Genomic DNA, 14,738 nt, shown 5'->3' with positions numbered 1-14,738 from the left:
AATACCGGAGTGTGGTCCATGCACTAGACCTTCAGTAAGTTCCAACCAGGAACTCCTGAACCAATGTGGCTGGAGACAGTTAGCAGGTGATACCAAGCAAACCACTTCATTTACCAAAGAGGGAACAAATTCAAAGAACTTAAGAAACTTGTACTGTTACCGAGTAACAGGAGCTAGGACAGTAGCCTCCAAACTGCATCACTTTCTACGTTTTTAAAAATATATGTTTGCCGGGCAGGAGCGATAGCACAGCGGATAGGGTGTTTGCCTTGCACACTGCCGACCCGGGTTCGATTCCCAGCATCCCATATGGTCCCCTGAGCACTACCAGGAGTAATTCCTGAGTGTAGAACCAGGAGTAACCCCTGTGCATTGCTGGGTGTGACCCAAAAAAGAAATATATATATATATGTTTGGGGAAAAAATAAATATTTTCTATATATATTTATGGGCTGGAGTGATAGCACAGTGGTAGGGCATTTGCCTTGCATGCAGCCAACATGGCCGACCGAGTTCAATTCCTCCGCCCCTCTCGGAGAGCCCGGCAAGCTACCGAGAATATCTCGCCTGCACAGCAGAGCCTGGCAAGCTACTCATGATGTATTTGATATGCCAAACACAGTAACAACAAAGTCTCCAATGGAGATGTTACTGGGCCCACTCGAACAAATCTATGAACAATGGGAGGACAGTGACGGACCTGGGTTCGGTCTCCGGCATCCTATATGGTCCCCAATGCACTGCCAGGAGTAATTTATGAGTCCAGAACCGGGAGCAACCCCTGAGCATCACTGGGTGTGACCCAAAAAGCAAAAAATAAAAATAAAAAATATATGTTTGGATTTTTTGGTTGGGTCTCACCTGGTGATGCTCAGGTCTTATTCCTGGCAGGGTTCAGGGGACCATATGGGGTGCTGGGGATTGAACCCTATGCTGGCCACATGCAAAGCAAGCACCCTATCTGCTGTACTAACTCCAGCCCTCCATGTCCTGTTTTTTTTTTTCTTTTTGTGTCACACCCGGTGATGCACAGGGGTTACTCCTGGCTCTGCACTCAGGAATTACTCCTGGCAGTGCTTAGAGTTCATATGGGACACTGAGAATCGAACCCGGGTCAGCTGCATAAAAGGCAAACACCATATCCGCTGTGCTATCGCTCCAGATCCTGTTCTACATTTTTAAAAAGACACTTTCAAGGGCCAGAGAGGCAGTACAGTGGGTAGGGCACTTGCCTGGCACACAGCCCATAGAGTTTGATCCCAGGCATCTCACAGAGTCCCCCAGCCCTGCCAGGTTGGTCCCTATCCTGGTCCCTTGAGCACAGAACCAGGAGTAAGCCCTGAGTGCTTCAGGGTGTGGTCCCAATACCAAAATCAATAAGCAATTTTTGAAAATTAAACTTTTTTTTTAGCGGGAGTTGGGCCACACTTGGCGATGCTCAGGGATCCTAGCTCAACACACAGGAATCACTCCTGGCAGTGCTCAAGGGACCACATGGGGTGCCGGAGATCAAACACAGGATGAAAGAGTGCAAGGTACGAGAGTACGAGGTGAGCCTTACTCACTGTACTCTCTCTCTCCAGAACCCCCCAGAAATATTTTTTTTTCAGTTTCACAACACCCACCCATTTTTCCTCCTCTGCACCAAATTAGGTATGATTGACAAAGGGGGCTGGACTATTTCCACTGATCATATAAAGGCCAATCCATACGTAGTAATTTCTGCTGGAATGGTTTTAGTGTCTCTCCAATAATTAGCAACATGGAAAGAGAGAAAAAGCACTCTCATATCTTGGGCCACGGGACACGCCAGGATTGGGTCTCCCAGCAAAGCTTTGAAATCCAATGGCAGAATCACCGAGAAACTCATCCCTTCTCCAGTCATTCTAAGCAGTCATACCTGAGGACAGGATTTTCCTGGTTACTTCCTACAACATCCTGCTAGGCAGAACTTTGTTTGAACCCTCTTTCTTGTTTTATACAGGTTTTTGAAACAAAATAGAAGCCTCCAATATAGTTTTTCTTCTGAGCATGGTATGAATAAAATAAAAGCTCTGTCTCCTTTTGCCCTGAATTTTGTTCAGAGGGCCTAAATTGAAACTGGTTAAGTTGGCTCCGAAGAGCTAGCTTGGAGGGCTGAACACATGCTTTGCTTGCAAGAGGTCTAGGTACAATCCCTGATACCAAATGGTCCCTCAGGGGGCTGGAGAGATAGCACAGCGGGTAGGGCGTTTGCCTTGCTCGCAGCTGACCCGGGTTCGATTCCCAGCATCCCATATGGTCCCCTGAGCACTGCCAGGAGTAACTCCTGAGTGCAGAGCCAGGAGTAACCCCTGTGCATCGCCAGGTGTGACCCAAAAAGCAATAAAAAACCAAAAAAAAAATCAAACAAAAAAAACAAATAGTTTCTCAGTACCACTGGGACTAGCCCCATGTGATCCCAAACTAAAAACCAAAATTGATGATGTTTTCAGAGAAGTATCTTCATAGATGTTTCCAAACTTCTTTGGTCTACTACCCTCTTTTCAGAAAGAAAGAAAGAAAGAAAGAAAGAAAGAAAGAAAGAAAGAAAGAAAGAAAGAAGAGAGAAACGAGCAATCACTCAGCACTCTTCTGGATATTGCCTTTCTCTACTTTTTTTTCTTTTGGGGGGACAACACCTGGCGTTGCTCAGGAGTTACACTTGGCTCTGTATTCAGTAATTACTCTTGGCAGAGCTCAGGGGACCATATAGGATGTTGGGGATCGAACCCGGGTCAGTTATGTGCAAGGCAAATGCCCTACTCACTATACTATCTTTCTGGCTCTTGGAAATGTGCTTTAAGTGAACAAAAAGACAGTGTTCTCCAGTACCTTCGTAGGTCATTATCACTCTTCTAGATTGTTTCAGTACACGGAACTTTGGATGGTTGATCATAAATATGTAGTGTGTATTTATAACTTTGAAAGTGGGGGGGGCAGAGAGATAGTACAGAGAGTGGCTAAGTTACTTGCTTTGCATGCCGCCAACCAATCTTTGATCCCCAACATCTTCTGTGATCTCCAAGTATTGCTAGTAATAATTCCTGAGTAGTAAGTTACCCCTGAGCATCACTAGATATAGTCCAAAAATCTTAAAAAAAAAAGTGCAAATAATGGAAGGGATTCAGAACTTAAAACTGGGCCCAATGGGGCTAGAGCAATAGCACAGCGGGTAGGGTGTTTTCCTTACACGCGGCTAACCCGGGTTTGATTCCCAGCATCCCATATGGTCGCCTTTGAGCATAGCCAGGAGTAATTCCTGAGTGAATGAGCCAGAAGTAATCCATGTGCATTGCCGGGTGTGACCCAAAAAGAGAAAAAAAATAGATCCAAGCTTTTATTTCATTTTTAATCTAGTTTTAAAATTTTTTTTGCAGAACTTAATTCTGGCTCTGCACTCAGGGATAATTCCTGGTAGGACTTGAGAGGCCATATGGTTTGCCCAGGAGGAATGAGCCCAGGTTGGCCTTATGCAAGGCAAGTGTCCTCCCCACTGTACTATCACTTCAGCCCCCTAAGACTTTTTCTATTTTTTTAAATGAAAGTTGCTTTTTCAAATTGTGAAATTAAAAAAAAAAAAAAGAATCACTGTTGATGCCAAAAACGGGCATTTTGGTATAGCAAGCAGTTTTTGAAAATATTCATAGGTATCATATTATTCAGAGCAAAACATTAGAAATGGATTCATTGCTTTTTATTTGAATAATATGAAATGTTCATTGAGAATAAATTCAACGGGCTTTGCATGAAGGAGGCCCAAGTGCAATCTCGAGCACTGCATAGTTCACCTCTGCCAGCACCCAGTAAAGAGGCATAAAATAAATAAAGAAGATCTTAAGTGATAGGACAGTGGGTAGGGTGTTTTTCTAGCACACAGCTGACCTAGGTTCTATCCCCAGGATCCCAAAGGGTCCCCTAAACCCACCCAGAGTGAGCCCTGGCCACTACGGGGTGAGGCCCCAAAACTAATAATAATGATAATTAAATAAAAAGAAAATAAAATACTCAGTGAACCCAGAGTAAGAATTGCAGAATAGAATGCCCAGGGTGCTATGTCAATTACCTGAGCTTTGTTTGACTGTCCTTAACGTTAAGCCTACTTTGCTGTTTATAAACCTGAGTCAGCTGGAGAACTGAAGATTGCAATATGCCAAGACATTTACTTAGGCAAGGGTAGAAATTACCATTTTTACACAGTTGTTATGTTTTTTTTCAGAAGCTTTACCTGCCAGAACAAATCATTACGTGGGCTGGAGCCATAGTACAGCAGGTAAGGTGCTTGCCAATCTGAGTTCGATCCCCAGCATCCCATAAGGCTCTCTGACCTCGACCAGGAGTGATCCCTAAGCACAGAGCAGGAGTAAGCACCTCTGGGTGTGGCCCCCAAATAAAAATAAATCTATATAGATATATAGATATATAGTTATAGATATGCATGTATATGTATATTTCCTTTCCTGGGTGTAGTTAATTTGGTTGAATTACAGAATTTAAAATTTTGTTGGTCGGTAGATTACATCTTACGTAACTGGAACATAATGAAATTACAAAACTGTTTTGTAAGGGCCTTGGAATATACAAACAACCCTAATAAAATTGTTTATTGACCTCTGTCTGATTTGTCTCTATCACTTTTTCCTCCTAACCCTATCCAATAAAAGAATTGCTTTTTGGTTAAAACTTGTTTTTCTGGTTTGTGAAATACTTGCTAATGTAAAAAGATTTAGTGAATTCCAATTCTCATTTTCACACACTTAAAATTTTAATGAAAGGTAAATAATAGCTAGGAACACATTTATTTGAAAGGATTATAAAATTTTCACTAAAGTAACTTCTCATTCTAGCTTTGAGGCAACTTGCATTAGGCGTCTGTCCTTACATAGTCTTAAATCCTAATAGGGACCAAAGTAATTCATTTACATTGACTTTCCATTGTAGAGCTTTGGAACCAAGGGAAGGATCCAAACATAGTTCTATTTTATCCAATCAGAAGAGGCGCTTAGTGCTAAACTCTGATTCGTCCATTCCTCTTTGCATTTATCCAATCAGCAGGCTATTTTAAGAGCCAATCAGCGGCCTAGATGTCCACCAATCAGAGAACGGTGCCGAAGCACGGCCTTTGTGTCGGGGATGTCAGCGCGTCGGCGAAAGCGCCCGCCAATAAAAAAAGTCGTTGGTGTATGCAAATGAGGGCCCTGTGACGCAGAGACGCAGCGTGAAGCGTGGGTATAAAAGCGGAGGCATCGGGGGGGTTTGGAGCGCAGAGCGGTTGGGTCGTTGGTCGGGGAGTCGTGTGCCCCTCGTCCGGGAACTGCGGCTCTCCCTGGGGCAGCGGTAGCGGCGCGGCTGTCGGAGAAGCGGCCGGAGACCTCGGCTTTTGGTAAGTCGCCCCCGCTGGCTCGGGCCCTGGGGGCGCCGTTGGGCCCGGAGGCCGCGGCCGTTGCGAGTTCCCCGGCGGGCCCGAGCGGGCCGCCGGCGCCGGGAGGTTTCCCCGAGGGGGCGGTGGGGGGGGAGCGCGGCCCGAGCGTGGCCCGGCCTCTGGCCGGCGCCGATGCGGGGCTCCAGCCGCCGGGCTCCGGGCGTCCGGCCGCCCGGGACGGAGGTGACTCCTCCCCGCGGGCCCCCCCTCCCGGGGCAGGCCCTGCCACCCGCCGCCTGAGTCATTAGGGGAGGGGGAGGAGGCGGCGGCGGCAGCCCTCGGCCATCTGCCGCGGCGGGAGGGGGCCGCGAGTCACGGTTGTCGCCCTAGGTGAGCGATGGCCCGAACCAAGCAGACGGCGCGGAAGTCGACGGGGGGGAAGGCGCCCCGCAAACAGCTGGCCACCAAGGCGGCGCGGAAAAGCGCCCCCTCTACCGGCGGGGTGAAGAAGCCCCATCGCTACAGGTAGGCGGGCGGCGGGCGCGGCCGGGGCGCGGGCGGCGGCGACCGCGGCCGCTCACCCCGCGTCCCCTCAACGCCGCGTCCCCCGCAGGCCCGGCACCGTGGCGCTGCGCGAGATCCGCCGCTACCAGAAGTCCACCGAGCTGTTGATCCGCAAGCTGCCGTTCCAGCGGCTGGTGCGGGAGATCGCGCAGGACTTCAAGACCGACCTGAGGTTCCAGAGCGCCGCCATCGGGGCGCTTCAGGTAGGGCCCCCGCCCCCACCCCCGCCCGGGCCGGCGCGCGCGCGCGCGGCCGCCGCCGCCGCCGCCGCGGCTCGGCTCACGGCGCCCTCCCGTCTCGCCCGCGCAGGAGGCGAGCGAAGCGTACCTGGTGGGGCTGTTCGAGGACACCAACCTGTGCGCCATCCACGCCAAGCGCGTCACCATCATGCCCAAGGACATCCAGCTGGCCCGCCGGATACGGGGGGAGAGGGCTTAGAGCGAGGGCGGTTTTTACGGTGTTTTGTAGTAAATCCTGTAAAATACTTTGGTTTAATTTGTGACTTTTTTTGTAAGAAATTGTTTATAATATGTTGCATTTGTACTTAAGTCATTCCATCTTTCACTCAGGATGAATGCGAAAAGTGACTGTTCACAGGCCTCGGTGATGTGAGCGCTGTTGCTCAGGAGTGACAAGTTGCTAATATGCAGAAGGGATGGGATGGGTGATACTTCTTGCTTCTCATGATGCATGTTTCTGTATGTTAATGACTTGTTGGGTAGCTATTAAGGTACTAGAGTTGATAAATGTGTACAGGGTCCTTTTGCAATAAAACTGGTTATGACTTGATCCAAGTGTTTAACAATTGGGGCTGTTAAGTCTGACCATACATCACTGTGATAGAATGTGGGCTTTTCAAGGGTGAGGATACAAGTCTTAACCACAGTGTAACTTACAGTTTCCTAAAAAAGAAAAAGAAAAAAAAAAGTAAACCTGGCAGCTATAGAATACACTATGTGCATTTATAATAGCTATTTTATATATTGTAGTGTCAACATTTTTAAATTAAATGTTTTACATTCACATATGGTGGGGAGTCTTGTCATTAAGGTGTGTGTAATTTAGAGTCCAGTTGGTTTCCTTTTGAACTAGACTGCACTCGTTTTCATAGTAGTATAAACCGCTTTTGCGCATTCTATACCTTGCATAAGTCCTCATTCTACCACATGTTAACTAACCCTCTAGCTGATAACGCAAACACTAATGGGGGGGTCTTATTTATAAGGGCTCTAGAATACAATAACAAGTTAATTCACACCAGCATCATCTGTTACTAATATTCTAAACTTAGTATAGTGCGGCTTTTCTTTGTGTTGTGGTTAGTCTCAACTAAGCTGAGTTCTCGAGGAAACAATACTGAAGCTCTTTATCGTGGCATCTGTGAGCAGAGGGAGGGGCACAGGGCTGCAGAGGACAGAAACCTCTCCCAGTTTTCAGAGGGTAGTGGGTTAGGGTGCATCTGGCGTACAGTCCCGGAAAATGCACCTGACAATGGCCTTTTGGGCGGTGGGAAACCTTATCCTTTGAAAGTCTTTAGGTTAATTATGTATGTTGGCTGAATTTATGAATAAAACTTGTTTCTTCAACTGAGTGTCAGAAACTTAAGTTGAATGTACAAAGTTTTGATAAACTTCATCATCCGGGTTCTTTGTGCCCTAAAGTTTAGCTTATTTCAGGTTTTTCTTTGTAGACCAAGGAATTTTAAATATATATATAAAAGCATGTACCTGGCCCTCAGCCTAAATGCTTGCAATTGCCGAACCTGCAGCATGAGCTTCAGGCAGTTTCTGAGCAGCCTGGAGCTGTCCAGCATATAAATAAATACTTGTATTAAGGTTATATATACATAGACCCAGGGAAGGAAAATTTGATAGTGATCTCTGTCACGGAATGCTGTGTTGGTCCTGAACCACACCACCTTGGTAGGAAAAACCTGACTGCTGTATGTCAGGTGTGGGCAGTCATCAGAGGAGCATGCTGTAGATTTAAACCTAATAGTTTAGGAAGAATTTTTTTTCTGTATTAAAGGCATAAGTCGCTTGAGACATAACCTTTTTAAAATAAGCTAGGTTGGGGGGGGGAGGATCTTGGTGAGGTGTCCACAGGTAAGATTTCTGTAGAGTCAGCTCGTTATCAAGAAAGCCAGAAGGGCCACCATAACGTGGTTTGGAACAAGAATTTGCCAAAGATGACTCACTTGGGGTTTCTGAAGAGACAGGGTTGTCTGGTGGTGTTTGAAGGGCTGTTAGGAGCTGTGTGATCTGGAGAATAGCACCTGGGCCCCTCCAAACTGCTTCCTGAAGTGACAGGTCCTTGCTTGGTTGGGCAGCTTGGAAACTGGTGGGTGAGTGCTTGCCCAGAGGCAGTAGTTGGTCCTGGGGAGCTACCCCTGGGGTATCATTGCTAGGTAACAGGATGGTCTGTTAGAGGAAGAAAAAGTGGGAGCTGATGAAGGTATCCTGTGCTCTTGATGGATGAGACAAAAATAAAAGGTTTTGTTTGACGTTGAGACTTTCTCATCTTGTTAATGGTTTTCATTTGATCAGAGGATACTAGGGACGTGTCCAGAAAGGGAGTTCCCTAGATAATGTTCTGGGGGGAGGGGGCGGGTAAGAGGGGGCTTCACAAGCTCTGCTTGGGCTGTGGCTGGCAGTACTTGTTGCTTGGGGTCACTAGGGTGATCACACAGCTGAGCTCTCCAGCCCTTTGAGCCTTTCCCTGGCCTTTGTGTTTTTGTTATTTGGGGCCACGTGACAGTGCTTGGGATCTGGGACCATGTGGTGCCAGCATCAAACCTAGGCCGCCGGTGTGTGCTCCACCCTTGAGCCAGTTGTCTGGTTGACCTTGCACTTCTTTTTTGGTAGCCTGGGAGCTGGAGTTGGGGGGAGGAAGTTGTGCTCAGGGATTAAACCAGAGGCCTACCACAGGCAAGGCAAGTGCCTTAACTCCTGTATTGTTTGCCCCACCCCAGCCCTTTGTTTTCTGGCCACACCTGGTAGCCCTCTGGACCCTGTGGTTTGCCTGGGGGTCCAACCTCAGTGGGACGTGTGCAGGGTAAGTACCTACCCGCCACGGTATCTCACCAGTCCCAGCCGACCTCCAGTTCTTGCTTTTGTTTTTTGGGGGTTATACTTGGTGATGCTTGGGGGTTACTCTGACTACTCAGAAATAATTCCTGGAGGTGCTCAGATTGGCTGTACTATGGCATGGGCCCTCCCTCCCCCACTCCTCAGTGGGGTCTTGTGCCCAGGCCCATGTGTGCTGTCAATAGACTCCTCAGTTGTCCCACATTGGCCACAGTGTCCCAGCAAGAGCTAGCAGTCTCTGGGCTTGGAGCCTCCAGCTGTGCCCTTGGAAGGGAGCTCAAGGACCAGGAGTTGAAATTGTTGACCAGAAGCAGGGTCCCAGCCCAGACCCTCTCCACAATGTCACATCTCCCTTCTGTAAACTTCATGTAGTCTGCATCTGTCAAACCCATGCCTTGTCATAGGACACACGCATGAACCAGATAAAGTCAGTTGAGGACTAAGCCAATCCCTCAGTTTTACTTTTTATTTTGGGGAGGGTGAACCCCTAGCGCTGCTCAGGACTTAACTCCTGCTCTTCACTCATGGATCATGCCTAGAGGTGCTTAGGAGAACATACAGGATGCCAGGGAATGCAAAGCAAGTGCCTAATGGGCCTATGCCATCTCTCTGGTCTCCCGCTTCACAATTTGTTTTGGGGCCACACCTGTCAGCACTCAGGAATCACATCCCTGGCAGTGCTTGGACCCCATGGGGTGCCAGGGATTGATTGCAAGGCAGATGCCTTTTCCACTGCACTATCTTTCTGACCCCTTCAACTTCACTTTTTTTTTTTTTTTTTTTTTGGCTTTTTGGGTCACCTGGCATTGCTCAGGGGTTAGTCCTGGTTCTCAGGAATGACTTGACTCTTGGCGGTGGTGCTGAGATCCCTATGGGATGCCGGGAATTGAACCCTGGTCAGCAAGGCAAACACCCTCCCTGCTGTGCTATTGCTCCGGCCCCAGCTTCACAATTTTTTAGGTGGTAAGAGATAATTAGGGCCAAGTCTTACACAAAAAATATTTGCTGCAGGGGCCGGAGCAATAGTACAGTGGGTAGGGTGTTTGCCTTGCACACGGACCGACCCAGGTTCAATCCCCGGCATCACCCCAAGCACTACCAGAAGTAATTCCTCAGTGCAGAGCCAGGAGCAACCCCTGAGCATCGCTGGGTGTCACCCAGAAAGCAAAAAATAATTAAACATTTGCTTGGTCTGACTGGCACACGCCATCTTGCCAGAGCCTTCCCACCCCACAGCCGCACCCCCAGCTGCTGCTTGACTTGCTGTAGGGAAACGGGTACTGAGCTGACCAGCTGGATTGGAATTCACACATGGACAATTGTTTTCCAGTCATTCCTCTGTGACACTGGGACACACTGCTCTCTGGGGCTCCCCCGTTGGGCGCCCCACAAATTGCACATGCTGGCAGTGGCTTTGCCCAGGAACTGCAGGGCAGCTGGCGCTCCTGGTTGCGGAGGGTGCCACGGGCTGCCACAGTTTGCAGCAGACTCCAGAGGAAACTTCCAGCTGCCCCGCAGGGCCAGAGATGAGTGGTAGGTAGGACTTGTCTTGCACACAGCCAACCCAGGTCTGAGCTCTAGAACCCCAGATGGTCTACTGAGTCCCACCAAGTATAACCCCTGAGCATGGAGCCAGGAGTAAGCCCTGAGTACCACCAGGTAGGGCCCCTAAGTCACCCAAAAACAACAAACCCAGGGCTCGAGAGGCTAGAAAGGAAGGAGCTTGCCTTTCCTGCGGCTGACTTGCTTTGATCCCTAGAACCCCATATGGTTCCCCAAACCCCAGCAGGAGCAATCCCTGAGTGAGGAGCCAGGAGTCAGCCCTGAGTTCCACTGGGTGGCTCAAGAACCAAAAGAAAAACTCGGACTTCCCTAAGGATCTCAGCAGGATGGGCCAGCCTAAGTTAGTTAGGCCCACAACCAGCAGGGGTCAGGGCCTCCAGCCCACCTAGCCTCCACTAGGAAGATGGGTTGGACAGTTTCCACCCTGCATCCCTAGCTCCACATGCTCGGGTCTGGACTGTTCACTGCCCACAGCTCACCTGGTCTCACCAAGACCAAGTCTGAGCTACACTGCCTGCACCCCCCAGCCCCAACGGCCTCACCTTTTCCCTCCCACCCTCGGGGAAGTCAACCTGAACCACTCCAGACAGCAAGTTCCAACTTCGAAGGCAGAGGAACGGAGAGCCAGGCCCCTGCCCCCTGCGCCCAAGGAAGCCTACAGGGGCCAGGAGATGGGTTCCTAATGCCTGTGTCAGCAGGTCTGGGGTCGAGGTAAGGTGAGATACTGGGGGCCCTGTGAGGAGGGCTGGCAGCCTCTCTTTCCCCTCTGACCAGGCGGCCTGTGTCCTGTGGTCCCATGAATGCCCTTCACCATTCCCCAGTCCTGTGTCATAATGAGAATCCCCCCATCCCGGCACACACTTAACTCCCCTGCTCTTCACCTGGGACAAACACGGGCAATGTGGGCACCCCAGCATCCATCCTGGACAGGACGAGGCATTGGTGGAGCCAAGCGGGGCTGCATCTTGGGGGTCTAGATTTGTCCATCCACCCCTGCCCGTGACAAGGGTGGTGGCCAATCTAGAGGACTGGGACCTGGCAGCAATGTGGGCCACGCAATACACTGCAGCTGATACTTCTCAGCAAGGACCTCTGAGGCCAGGGTGGGACAGTTGTCACCTGGGGCTCTGGCGCGGGGCCAGAATGACCCTGGCCATTACCATCATCATCACCTTCCCTCTAAAACAATGGAGAAGGACAAGACCCCACATGGCCTGGCCCCCTGGCACGGGGCCGGAGTAACCCCTGAGTACTGTTGGTTATGACAACCCTTCGCCTTCCCCACAAAAAACTAGAGCCCCCAAGAGATAGCTCCCTGGAATGAGCATTGGAGACTGCAGTCAAGAAACCGGAAGCTATGCAACAAACTCCGAGCCCCCCCCCAGCACGGGAGTAACTCCAGAGTACTGCTGCAAGTGCGCCTCACCCCACTCCTCAAAATCAGTTCTGGCTCTATAGGTTTGAAAGATTTAACAACTGAGCTGTGGAAAGCCAGGTAGAGCCCTTGTTTTGCATGACATGAGGGAGGTCCTGGGTTCAATTCCTGTCATTGCTAACAACAACAACAAAAAAGGGCAAGAAGAGAGTGCAGTGGACAGGTACTTGTATGTGGCCAGCTGAGGTTCGATTCCTAGTACCCCATATAATCCTCCAGGCCACTGAGAGTGATTCCCGAGTGTAGAGCCAGAAGTAAGCTCTGAGCACTGCCAGGTATGGCCAAATACAAACTAACAGAAAGTGATCAAAAACCAGATGTCTAAGTAAGAGCCGTCCTGTGCCAGCTGGCTCGGGCGGGAGCCACGGATGAATCCCAGCCGCTGCCTGGCATGAACGGAGGGCCGGGAAGGAAAGTCTCAGAGAATAGATGGGGCCAGACTCCAGCCAAAGCTTATCTGCAGGTCTGGCCAAGACCCAGTGGAGACATGGGCAGAGCAGATGGCCCTCGGGTGCCTCGCCCAGAGGCTGAGCTTTCATCGAAATTGCCAGAACCCAGCAGGAACCATGCTACTCCCCAAGGATCTGATGGCCCTATAGGGCTCAGAATTCCGTCAGGGCATTTCAGTGCTGTTCGAGGGTCTTGCCACACTGAGGCAAGGAAAGTTTTCAACTAGAAGAGAAGACAGACCTGGGGACTTATAGGCAGTGTTTCCTGTAAAATGCCACCTCCCCCCACCCCAATTCTGCGCCTTCTGAGCCACAGGCCCAGAGGAACCTTCATGGACAGGACAGCTGCCTCCAGGCACGTTTCACCTCCAGGCTGGATGGATTCGCCAGTGGAGAGGAAACAGATCTCCGTGATGAAATCCTTGTTTCCAAGTCCCTGTGGAACCGTCAGCAACACTTTCCCTTACATCAGATCCAGAAAAGAGACAACACAAAGGGTGAAGATGGTAGGGCCAAGTCATAGCAGGCCTAGAGGGTGTGTTTGCCTTGCACGCGGCTGACCTAGGTTTGACCCCTGGCATCCCATATGATACCCCAAGCACCACCAGGAGTAATTCTTTTTTTTTGCTTTTTTTTGGGGGGGTCACACCCGGCGATGCACAGGGATTACTTCTGGCTCTGCACTCAGGAATCACTCCTGGCAGTGTCAGGGAACCATATGGGATGCTGGGAATCGAACCTGGGTTGTCCACATGCAAGGCAAACACCCTACCTACCCGCTGTGCTGTCGCTCCAGCCCAGGAGTAATTCTTGAGTGCAGAATCAGGAGTAATACCTGAGCATTGCCAGATGACTCCCCCCATAAAAGACCCCCCCCCCGAAAAAAACCCAAAAAACAAAACAACACATGCTTGGTTGAGCACTCCAGGGAGAGTCCTGTTTTAAGGATGAGAAACTAAGGCTTAGGTCGGCCTGCTATCACACCCTTCCCAAAGAAAGAGCAGAGATTTGGGCTGTGAACATCAAAACTGGTGGGGGGGCTAAAGCACACATAGAAGGGGTGTCTTTGCTCAGTCCCACCAGCATGGCATGAGAGACATGACTTACGAGTTTCATTAGATCTCTAGCCATCCAGAGAAATTTTATTTATTTATTTTTTGCTTTTTGGGTCAGACCTGGCGATGCACAGGGGTTACTCCTGGCGGTTTTCAGGGGACCACATGGGATGCTGGGAATCAAACCCGGGTTGGCCCCATGCAAGGCAAACACCCTACCTGCTTGCTATCTCTCCAGCCCCTATTTATTTTTTATTAGTGAAACACCATGAGGTACAGTTGTAAACAAATTTTTGTGCTTGGATTTCAATTATACAATGATCAAATAGCCATCCCTCCACCAGTGCCCATTTTCCACCACCATGGGTCCCAGTATCCCTCCCACCCTCCAGGCCCCCCGCCCCACCCTGCCTCTGTGACAGGGCATTCCCTTTTGCTCTCAGAGAAATTATTTTTGATTTGGGCGACACACCCTGCCATGCTCAGGGCTTATTCCTGGCTCTGCACTCAGGATAATTTTTATCTGGTGGTGCTCAGGGGATCATATGAGATACCCAAGATTGAACCCAGGTTAGCTGTGTCAAGACAAAGACAAGTGTCTTACTCACTGTACAATCTTTTTTTTTGTTGGGGGGCCACACCAGTGATGCTCAGGGATTACTCCTGTCCCTGCAATCAGGAATTACTCCTGTCAGTGCTTGGGGGACCATATGGGGTACCAGGGATCAAACCTGACACATGCAAGAGAAACACCCTATTCGCTCTGTACTATTGATCAGGCTCCCAGATATATTTATATATGTATCTATATAATTTTATGTATGGGGGAGAGAGATAAGGAGGCAGCCACACATAGCTAGTGCCGAGTCTATTACTAGCTTGGGGAATCACACAGTGCTAGAGATCAAACCTGGGCCTCCTGCATGCAAAGCATGTTCTCAGCACAATGAGCTATCTACTCTGCCTCTTCATATATTTACTCTCATTCTATTTTTTTTTTTTTTGCAGGGCCAGGGCGGGGAGGGGGCCGCCATTTTCCTTGGGTACACCTGGATGTGCTCAGGGATCACTGCTGGTGGTGCTGGGGGATCATATGCGGTCCTGGGGATTGAATTTGGGTCGACTGCGTGCAAGGTCCAAATGTCTTTGTCTTAATGCTCGGGGTGTGGGACATTATGATAGAGGTTCGGAGATGGGGTGAGCCGG

The 14,738-nt window shown here is 49.7% G+C and overlaps 1 protein-coding gene across 1 annotated transcript; it reads left to right on the top strand.

The window, feature by feature from the left end:
- Positions 1-5,246: 5,246 nt before the first annotated feature.
- Positions 5,247-6,733, top strand: LOC130045166 (histone H3.3A). Its single transcript, XM_056137865.1, has 4 exons — positions 5,247-5,401; positions 5,771-5,905; positions 5,994-6,147; positions 6,254-6,733. Exons 2-4 carry the CDS (start codon positions 5,778-5,780, stop codon positions 6,380-6,382), a joined length of 411 nt encoding a protein of 136 aa, XP_055993840.1. The 5' UTR covers positions 5,247-5,401; positions 5,771-5,777; the 3' UTR covers positions 6,383-6,733.
- The last annotated feature ends 8,005 nt before the right edge of the window (positions 6,734-14,738 follow it).

The sequence above is a fragment of the Sorex fumeus genome, unplaced genomic scaffold (genome assembly GCF_029834395.1).
Source record: "Sorex fumeus unplaced genomic scaffold, SorFum_2.1 ptg000128l, whole genome shotgun sequence".
Lineage (NCBI taxonomy): Eukaryota > Metazoa > Chordata > Mammalia > Eulipotyphla > Soricidae > Sorex > Sorex fumeus.
Note: the sequence above shows the minus strand (reverse complement) of the source record. Positions and strands in the feature narration are given on the sequence as shown.